The sequence below is a fragment of the Salmo salar genome, chromosome ssa05, assembly GCF_905237065.1.
Source record: "Salmo salar chromosome ssa05, Ssal_v3.1, whole genome shotgun sequence".
NCBI lineage: Eukaryota > Metazoa > Chordata > Actinopteri > Salmoniformes > Salmonidae > Salmo > Salmo salar.
The window spans coordinates 48451703-48462774 of NC_059446.1; the positions used below are offsets into that span (position 1 = coordinate 48451703).

Sequence of the window (11072 nt, forward strand, 5' to 3'; positions counted from 1 at the left end):
GTACATGAACTGGACACCCAAAACCTTACGCTGACGTGTGTAGTTCCACACACATTCAGATACAGAGTGGAATTGAGCATAATCATAATTATGTATTTTTCAGAGATACAGTGATACTATACATTAGCTACTAGGAAGGCTTTCTCTTTGCCATGACTGTTGAGGAGTAATCGGACCCTGAGATGGTTCACTCGCCAGGGCCTAGTGAAGACTAACCAGGGCCTAGAGGAAAGATAGCTAGGGCCTAGATATGTTGAAGTAAGTGACCATCCAGGTCGATGGGCCCCCCATGCCTGTTTCTCATCTCAAGAGTTTGTAAGCAATTGGCCACAGTCTCTGTAGGCTTACTTTTCAGAGATTTTGACTGGTCTCAACCTCCTTTTCTCTCTCGCTCTGCCTCTCTCTCTCTCTGCCTCTCTCTTGCCTTTCCCCTACCTCTTCTCCCTCCCTCCCTCTCTCGCTTCTCTTGTCAGGCTTCCCTGTAGCAGCAGTAGATCTCAGTGGTGTAGCAGACAGTGGTGGAGTAGAGGAGCAGTGTTTTTCACATTAAGGAGAGCATGGCCAACATAAATACATGGTTATGAAGGACAGCAGAATAACAACGCTCTGTCCGGCATCTGTTTCCGGCCCAGCTCGGCTCCTCCTAGACCTGCTCAATCGATCAGGGAGAGAGCATTCTGGGAGACTGGGGGGACAGGGGGGACCACTACTAGACCCGAGTAACTGAACCAGGAGCGACTTCTGGGACTTACCACAATTTCCCTCCAGGTTGTTCTCATACATAGGACTTGTGTTGTGCGCTTGATGTGTTTCCACAGATTTTAAGTCACAAGGACCTGGCTTCCCCAACGCAGCGCTACATCGACAGCAAGGTGGTACGCACACGCATGGAGGGGGAGTGGCTGTCTTTTGACGTGACAGAGGCAGTCAGTGAATGGTTGCTTCACAGAGGTAGGACACAGAGGTTTTGACCTCCTATACTACAGCTGAATCACTGATCAGACCGTACATGTTGCTGAAATCTCATTGGCCTGATGTATATGAACAATCCTGTTTTTCCCCCCAGACAGAAACAGTGGATTCAAGATCAGCTTGCACTGTCCGTGCTGCACGTTTGTGCCCTCAAACAACTACATCATCCCCAATAAGAGTGAGGAGCTGGAAACCCGCTTTGCAGGTATGTATTGGGAAGTATATGTGTGTTACACTACAGGTAGACAGATGCTATCTGAATTTGACCAGTTTCTCACAGCAGGAAAAGAATCCTGCAGCAACAGGAAATGTGAATTATTATGGACAGTTTTGAAGGGGTTGATACATTTTTCATTTGGGAAAATCAAGTCTGACATTTTTAAGTGGAAATTACAAACTTTAGAAGCCTTTTTAAACCTTGAAACACTACAGTGTGCATTTCCTGCTGCACAGGAAAATTCTCTGCGACATTTACGTCATTTAGCAGACGCTCTTATCCAGAGCGACTTACAGTAGTGAATGCATACATTTCTTCTCCGTACTGGTCCCCCGTGGGAATCGAACCCACAACCCTGGCGTTGCAAACACCATGCTCTACCAACTGAGCCACAGTTGCGACAACAGAGAGATCAAATAAAGATATCTGTATATTGATAAATAAGTACATTGTATTTTACTTTTATTCATATGTAGATAACTGACATGAATAGTTATGCAACAATGTGTTTGGCAAGTGTAAATAAGAAGTGCAGCAAGTAGCAGATATGCAGTTTGTGTGATTCACTGGTACAGATAATTTGGTTGCGTCCCAAGTGGCACACTAGTCACTATATAGAGCGCTACTTTTGAGCAGAGCCCTATGGGTCCTACACAGACGTTCTATCTTAATTTGATCACTCTGTTGTCGCAGAGAATTTTCCTGTGCAGCAGGAAATGCAAATTGTAATGTATTCAAGGTTTAAAAAAAAAAAATAGGAAAAAATGTGTCATTTCCACTTTAAAATGTCACACTTCATTTCCCTTAACTTGATTTGACATTGTATGAACATGATGAATATTGATGATATGTGTGTGATTGACAGGTATAGATGACAGCTTCCACCACAGCGGAGACCTGAAGGTGTATAGGAAGCGGCGCCACAGCGCCCAGGCTCCACACCTGCTCATGATGCTGCTGCCCTCCTACCGCCTGGAGTCCCAGCACAAGAGCCACCGCTCCAAACGAGCCCTGGACGCTGCCTTCTGCTCCAGGTACTGACCCATACTGATCCCTACTGACCCCACAGATCCTCACATGACCCCGACACCACTCTGCTGTCGGGAACTCAACACTCACACAAGCATGTGCGCATACACACACACACCTAATAGATACTGTACATACCTAGTAAATAGTTACCTTCTCTGTCAGCAGCTCACCATCTCAGTGACACACACACACTTGGCAATTGTTCTTATTGCAGAACTCTCTCTGCTCACAGCTATGCATGTATTCACTCTCTTACACACACACCCACACACACATACAAACACACACACACACGTGTGGCTCCCACAGAACCATATCCATCCCTCACTCCTTACTCTCTCTGTCTTCCTACACACAGAAACGTCCAGGATAACTGCTGCTTGCGGTCGCTCTACATCGACTTCAAGAAGGATCTGGGCTGGAGGTGGATCCACGAGCCCAAGGGTTACAACGCTAACTTCTGCGCCGGGGCCTGTCCCTATCTATGGAGCGCTGACACCCAGCATTCCAAGGTGAGAAGTCAAGGGTCAAAGGTTAAATAATCCACAGGATATTAATCCAAATAATCCACAGTTTAGAGCCAGCAGAGGTCAGAGTGGTAGTGTAGAGCAGTGGTGAGAGTAGCAGTGTGGCGTAGCGATCATTGTGGCAGCGTTGTGCAGTGGAGTTCTTCTGTAGATCGTCTCATTCCTCTTTTTTGTTTTTTCATAGTTTCAAGCAGCACTGGTCAAAGACCATTGCCTTTGTCAACATCAAGCCTCATACTTGACCTCTGTGTGTGATTCTTCGCTTCAGGTGCTAGGTCTGTACAACACCATCAACCCGGAGGCGTCAGCATCGCCCTGCTGTGTGTCTCAGGATCTGGAACCTCTCACCATCCTCTACTACATCGGCAAGACCCCCAAGATAGAGCAGCTCTCCAACATGATTGTCAAGTCCTGCAAGTGCAGCTAGGAACTGTTACAAGGCAACACACATTTGCATACACACACACTCAGTCACACACATTCATATACACGTTCATATTCAGTCAGTCACACACACACACACTTGGATACACACACATTCAGTCACACACACGCATACACACGTGTACCCACCCACACGTACCCACCCACATAAATACACATACTGTATATATACACATACACACATTCATCAACAAACACATACTGTACATTCACACAGTCAGTCACACTATCACTCTCCTGCACTATTGTAAAGACATATTTGATCTCCTACAAGCACAAGTGGAAAAGGTGCTGAGCAGATCTAGGTACAGAAAACATGTCTCCCGAAACAACCATGCACACACACACACACACACACACACACACACACACACACACACACACACACAGCTGTGGCTTTTGTACAGGCGTGCCTGTGTTTTTGTGTTTAGAAAGGCCCTGTTAACATGCCTCACCTCACACACTTGTCACACAAAGACGCAAGAGTACGGTAAACACTGGAAAAAAGTATGTGTCTATATGTGAAATAATACGTCTGATAAACAAAGACAACCGCCCTCGGTTTCAACATTCAAAGCAAGCCATCTTCCTGATTTTGTTTGTCTCCTTTTGCATCCTTTTGAAACTATTGTGATTTTATATTTTGTTTTGATTTTTGATAATTGTATTGCCTATTTAAAGTCAAGTGTTTTATGGTTAGCACCCAAATTGTTTTCAACTCTCTGAATCCACTTCCCAATGTCAGTTTACTAATATGTTATAACATAGTAATGTTATAATCGCATCCCATATGCTGTTTATATGTGCTGTAACAGCCACGTAAGGCAGAAAGAGGCTAGGAGACTGTAAGAGAGAGACAGAATGAAAGAAAATAAGCACACCTAGTATGCCTACCTTTTCAACAGAGACTCATCCTCACACAGGCATATTCATTAAAAAAGCACACACCCATCCCAAGCCCTGCAGCAGGCAACATATTCAGACTGCTGGAATGAACAGTTCTGACATTTTGATTAAAAAAATAATAATTAAAAAAAAGTGTCCCAAAGTACTGTTGAGCTCTGTTTACCTTGTGCATTGAATCTTGAATGCTTTAGGGAGCCCAACAGTGATTCCATTAACTACACAAGGTATGTCATCATAAACACACATTTAAGATTTCTGTGGATATGTTGGATTGTTCTTATTGGAACAGGGTTGTCCTTGTCTATATGATGCAGTGGTATGGGAATGGGGAGGTATATTAGTTAGGGAGGTGTTGTAGTGATAATTAGAGAGAAGGGATACAATAGGTGAGAATGGACAGTAGATGCGACCTGGTTCAGAGATTCTCCATGAACCTTTGAGACCATTCCATTAGGTCTGAGATTACTTTAGGTCGGAGGTCAAAAGGTCATATTTACAGGTGTGCAGTAGTTGTTATGGACACCAGCGTTGTTTATATCTGCTCATTTGCATCTGAAAAGCTTCGTCTCGCCCGCCTCCCTCAAAGTGTAAAGCCATTATTCAGTCATAGGTTTTTGTCCTTTGTAGGAATAAAAATAGTTGGATACAAAGAATTGCACTGACGCTATTTTGATTCTGTTTTTGATTTTTTATTAGTCGTTACTTCCCCCTTATTAAATGAGGAGTGTTGATGATGTGACTTAGAGCAGGAAGTGTAGGTGACACTACCCCGCCCCTAACCCCACCCCCCTTTGGGCACCCGCGCCAGTGGACTTCCTGGAAAACCAGGAAGAGGAGCGAGGCACCAATATTGTCATGATAGAGCTATTATTTTCCGTTGTTGTTGTTTATGATGATTATGTTTTTGTTGTTGTTGACCCACTATGATGTATTGTAACACATTATTGTTGTTGTACTCTAGTGGTAAATAAATTATTTAAATTACAAGGGAATAACACAATTCGCCTTTTCTTTTTTCTGTTAATCTGTATTAATCGAAGCGTGATATTACATACATTTTATCAAACCTTGAGAGAGATATTAAGAGAGAAGTTTCAAAAACAGATTTTTTTTACACTCCCATTGAGCAAAACAATAACATTATGATTTTTTTATGTGGCATGAGTGTGCTGTCATTTTCATCTCCAACACAAGCACTGAATGCATCTCTCTCTATTTCTTACTGTGAAAAGCTATGGAGGTAAGCTAGAATGGCACGTAGTTAGTACTCCATGAATATACATTTACAGTATTTGCCAGAATTGAATAACTCTCCAGAAGAGTAACTGCCAGATATTGACTAAGAAGGGAACGAAAGGGAGTCTGCAGATGAGGAGAAAAACAGAGGGAGTGTGTGCACAGATAGGGTGCAGGAAAGTAAAGAGAGATGGAAGGAGTATGAACAGTATTAAAAGTATGTGGGAGGTGTGAGTCAGTTTGTTCTGGTATGACGCTTCTCACCTTGAGAGGGAGACAGGCAGGCTGCCCAGGGAGAAATATGACATGGCAGATATCTACATAACCGCTGAGATAAATAAAGACAGTGTGGTCCCAGGCAGAGCTGGGCTTACTGTGTGGTAACTAAGGAAGACACGCACACACCCTCTAGGCCAACCTAGTGCCTGGCTCCATTCTAAAGACATCTGGCCCCTTATAAAACATGTCTCAACATCTCTGCTGGACCCAACGAGACTCTGGCATCATCTGAGCCTGAACCAATGGGGGGTCAGTTCTATTCTCAAATGATCCCGTTGGATACGACTGCAATGTTCAACACATCATTCTCAATGCGTTTTATGCACGCTTTGAAAACAACAATATCGAGCCGGGCGTGAGGGCCGTCATCGACCCAGAGGACTGGGTAAGCTCGCTCTGCAAGGACAATGTGAGAAAGGTCTTTAATCAGGTCAACACCCGCAAGGCCGCAAACCCCAGAGGTATTCCAGGGCGCATTCTCAGAGCATGCGCAGAACAGCAGGGAGGCATATAAACTCAGCAAAACAAGAAACGTCCCTTTTTCAGGACCCTGTCTTTCAAAGATAATTCGTAAAACTCCAAATAACTTCACAGATCTTCATTGTAAAGGGTTAGGGTTTAAACACTGTTTCCCATGCTTGTTCAATGAACCATACACAATTAATGAACATGCACCTGTGGAAAGGTAGACAAGCATGGGAAACAGTGTTTAAACCCTTTACAATGAAGATCTGTGAAGTTATTTAGATTTTTAGGGTCCTGAAAAAGGGACGTTTCTTTTTTTGCTGAGTTTATGTGGTAGTAGAGTGGAGGCCTGAGGGCACACACTTAATATTTTGTGAAATCTGTTATGAATGTATTGTAATGTTTTTAAAATGTACAGGTGCCTTAATTTTGCTGGACCCCAGGAAGAGTAGCTGCTGGTCCCTGCCGTCCAGGACCTCTATATCAGGTGGTGTGAAAAGAAGGCCCGGAAAATCGTCGAAGACCCCTACCTCCCAAGCCATAGACTATTTTCTCTGCTGCCGCATGGCAAGAAGTACCGGTGCATCAAGTCTGCCAACAGGCTCTTGAACAGCTTCTATCACCGAGTTTACCTTGTATCATAATTTACCTTTTATTTCAATATCTCTATGCACACTCACAGGGCCCTACACACTCACACACACTGTCACACACAAACACACAAACACTCGATCCATCACTTGCTCGCTCACACATAATATGGACATACATTTGACTGTACACACCCACACAACCCCTCACATGCAAGCTGCTTCTACTCTGTTTGTCTTATATCCTGTTGCCTAGTGTAACGGTCGTCGTTGAAGAGAGAAGGGGACCAAGGTGCAGCGGGTACGTGAATACTCATACTTTAATTATTTAATTAAAGTGAACACGAAAACAATAAACAAAGAACGCCAGTTTCACAGGCTAATGATAACAGCAGTGCAAAATACAACTACCCACAATCAACCAGGTGAAAACAAGCTCCCTATATATGACTCTCAATCAGGAACAACGATGTAGAGGTGTTCCTGATCGAGAGCCACACAGACCAACAAAGAAATATACAAACTAGAAAAACCTAGAATACCAAAACAAGAACATACACCAAAACACATAAATAAAACACCCCTCTACATACACATAACCCCCGAACCACATAAAACAAATACCCCCTGCCACGTCCTGACCAACCTACAATAACAAATAACCCCTATTACTGGTCAGGACGTGACACCTAGTGCCCTTACCCCTATACATATCTACCCCCATCACTCCAGTATCCCTGCACATGTAAATAGGCTATTGGAACTGACTTCTGAAATATTTCCTGCATATAGTATGCTTACTTACTTTATTGTGTATTTCATATTTCTTATTCTTATTTCTCATGTTTTTTTTCTAGTAATACATTGTTATTGATTATTGCATTCTTGGGTTTTTAGTTTGCAAGAATGGCATTTCATTGCACTTGTCCAAGTGACATTAAAACTTGAAATTAATAAGTTGCAATATGGGTTATGCCATTAACTATTTACATGGAACTATTTATATGCAATATGCAGCAATATATCACTAACTACAGTACGCAACGACCTTCTCACTCATAGTCAGAGATTTGCAAACCAATTCTTAGGCACGTCTATAGGATATCATCCATAGCAGCATTCTGGTCCTTTATGGAGAACACAGGCTGTTGAGAATAACAGGCACTTCCTGTGATTGAGACAGAGTTGTGCTTGGAGAGATAAATGCTCTACTAACTGATGATGTCACAGTTCTCAGCATCGAGTTTCTTCCAGCAGTCCCTCCCTGCCCACCCCAATCATTCCTAAGCATCAAGATGGCATCATAATTACTCATATGAATTATTATCAAACGGAGGACAACAGAGTGACTAACCGTTTAAGCCATTAGAAATAATTATGTTTATAAAGTATTAGATAGCATTTTGATCAAGAGCCAGGTAAGAACTTCTAACCTGTTATGGTTGGGACACTTTACCGCAACTCCCCTTATGTATACATTTATAAAGTCTTTATAACAGCTACATAAGACATTATAACATCTGTCATAGGCAGTCATAAACATTATAAACAACGGCACAAGATTACCAATGGTTGATAGGTGCAGGGCTATGGGATTCAACTGAGAAACACTAACACACAGCTCAGGGAGTATAGTGCTGTTGGGCTTCAGACAAAGACCAGCTGTGGCGGCAGGATGAGCAGTGAACAGCAGAGTCTAATTGGGTTGTCGTTTCCTCTTTGTTGTGATTCTTCACATAAGTCTTACTGTGTCCAGGTGTGGCCTGTCTCTCTCTCAGGGTCTGTAACCTAGGGGGAAGGCTGGACATTTCACATTCACTTCTGAGACACCGTTTAATGTCTTGTCTGCTTCTCAGCTTCCTCCTCGCTGGCACACACATACACAAATGTATGCACACATGCACACTTGTCTGCTCTAACACATGCGTACATGTGCACATGCACGTAGACATTCGATCTTTCTCACACCTGCGTATGCACACATGCATTATTATTCTCTCTTACACACATACACACCCATACTGCAAACACCACACACTTTTAGATGTCCACAATACCTCAGAAGTGTTCTCCCTCCTTGGCATTCATGCACAAACACACAGTGAAAGCCTGAGACTATCCAGCAGATCAGAGCGAGGGGTTTGGGGTGAAAGGGCTCCTTGTCCCGAGGGAGTAAAGCGATTTGGTGATTCAGCCGCAGCTGGCGGCACACAATAATATGAAATCAGAGAGAGGCACTCTGAACGGTGACATCAGCATGGAACAATGCACAGGCCCTGATTATCACAGAGAAAATGTCAGGCTACTTGTTAGAAAATGTATGTCTGATGACAGTTTGTGTGTGTGTGTGCGTGCGCATGCGTGCAAGCACATCTATGTGCTTGTATTGCTACCCTAATGGGTACTGGAAATCCCCGAAAGTCCCCATAAGGATAGCAAAACAAGGAAAATTCTCCCTCGTGGGTATCAAGGCACAAGGCAAGACCCAAATGCAGACACAGGAGGCAGATGGTTGGAGTCTTACAATGTTTATTAATCCAAAGGGGTAGGCAAGAGAATGGTCGTGGACAGGCAAAAAGGTCAAAACCAGATCAGAGTCCAAGAGGTACAGAGTGGCAGACAGGCTCATGGTCAAGGCAGGCAGAACGGTCAGGCAGGCGGGTACAAAGTCCAGAAACAGGCAAGAGTTAAAACTGGGAGGACTAGAAAAATGAGAATAGCAAAAGAAGGAGAACGGGAAAAATGCTGGTTGACTTGGAAACTGGCACAGAGAGACAGGAAACACAGGGATAAATATACTGGGGGAAACAAGCGACACCTGGAGAGGGTGGAGACAATAATGAGGACAGGTGAAGCTGATCAGGGTGTGACAGTGGGTTAGGGGTTAAAGGGAAACTTCACCGCTAAACACTACTATTTGGAATGTTTTTTCAGTCTCCCTACATAATTATGAGTGATGAGAGGTGTTTCAGACATAATTATGCACCATGGTAGTATTTTAGAATTCAGCCAATGACGTCATTGGTTGATTGAGCCTGCTGTCTGATCTAAAATTGAATGGAGTCATGTTTTGTAGCAATTATGCTGGCCTCTGTGTGTCGCCAATTGCACAATCACACTAGCAGTGCATCAATATGGTTGTCCGTGTTCAATAGAGCCACAACATGCAGACTGCAGCCTGATAGCTGTAAGAAGGCAGGCTTTTCAAAATGGGGCGGACAGTTCTTACTGAAGAGGGTCACAGCAGACCCTATGGATCGTGTGTCTGTGACAGACCATCAAAGTTTCGATGCAGATATGGAGAGGTGTGTTGGAGACATTCATCAGAACCTCCATGATCAACTGGCGGTGGCAGCCTAGACCAGCTTGACCAGGAGGTTAAATGACAAACGAGTAAGTTGTTTTGCTGTCAGTAGCTAGCTAGCAATATAAGCTCTCTTTTTACACAAGGCAGTGTAATTTTGGGATCGAGTCAGCCGTAACGGGGCTTGCTAGTACCATTACAAGCCAAACTAGCCAAGTTGAGCTAGGTAGCTTTATTTGCTATATCCAAAATGTACTGTAGACTAATGTTATAGCTGGCTAGATAGCTAGCTAACATTATAAGCTAGCCCAGTTACCCTCAGTGCATCTTATTAGGAGATTCTTATTAGCAAAACTGGAGAAATGTTTTGTTGATAATGATGATGACAACGAAGAATGGAATGACTTTGGTTTTATGACACATTAGTCTTTGAGTAACTATACCTATATGTTGTAGCTAGATTGCTAACGTGTTCCTGTGAGATGTGTAATATTATTCATTGTGCTGCTACAGCAGGAATACAGACTGTACACAACGATTGCTCATGAAAGTCTAATAGCGTTTGTCATTCTCGTACAGGCAATACCGTTCGGTGGCCTACGGAATCTGTTTGGAGTTAGTTCTATGTGGGGAGAAACTAGGCACAGGACACCGAATCCCCTTGCCTGTGTGTGTTGTTGGGGCCATTTATCCCTCACAAGTTGGACAGTATGTTGGACAGTATGTTGGATACAAATAAGTTGGTTGATGACTCAAGAGGAGATGTGAAATCTCCCGTTGTATCAAAGTGACTCCAAACACCTCACTGCACCTACGAAACACATCATATGCAAGTATTCCCTTTGTAGAACTGTAGTATTTATTATAGGCGTTAGTAGTATATTTGGTCATAACTGTTCCTGCATACTGCTGTGTTAATTCACCTCGGTCTCCTGAGCAAATTAACTTTATCTTGAATACAATCCATCTATTTATTTGCTACTGTTTTATTGAAATATGTTTACTTGCCAAGAAATAAAAGCTGAAATGATAAACCAACTCCCTGCATAATTTGTTTTAGCAATAAGATTGTAGCTACAGTGCCTTCAGAATGTATTCAC

The 11072-nt window shown here is 43.1% G+C and overlaps 1 protein-coding gene across 1 annotated transcript in view; it reads left to right on the plus strand.

The window, feature by feature from the left end:
• The window catches only part of LOC106605021 (transforming growth factor beta-2 proprotein), a 30868-nt gene extending 25770 nt beyond the window's left edge, over positions 1-5098 (plus strand). Inside the window, exons 3-7 of the mRNA XM_014200238.2 lie at positions 819-951; positions 1067-1177; positions 2055-2223; positions 2580-2733; positions 3017-5098. Coding sequence (XP_014055713.1) covers positions 819-951; positions 1067-1177; positions 2055-2223; positions 2580-2733; positions 3017-3175 — 726 coding nt within the window. The 3' untranslated portion in view covers positions 3176-5098. The remainder of the gene's footprint in view (positions 1-818; positions 952-1066; positions 1178-2054; positions 2224-2579; positions 2734-3016) is intronic.
• Positions 5099-11072: the final 5974 nt, after the last annotated feature.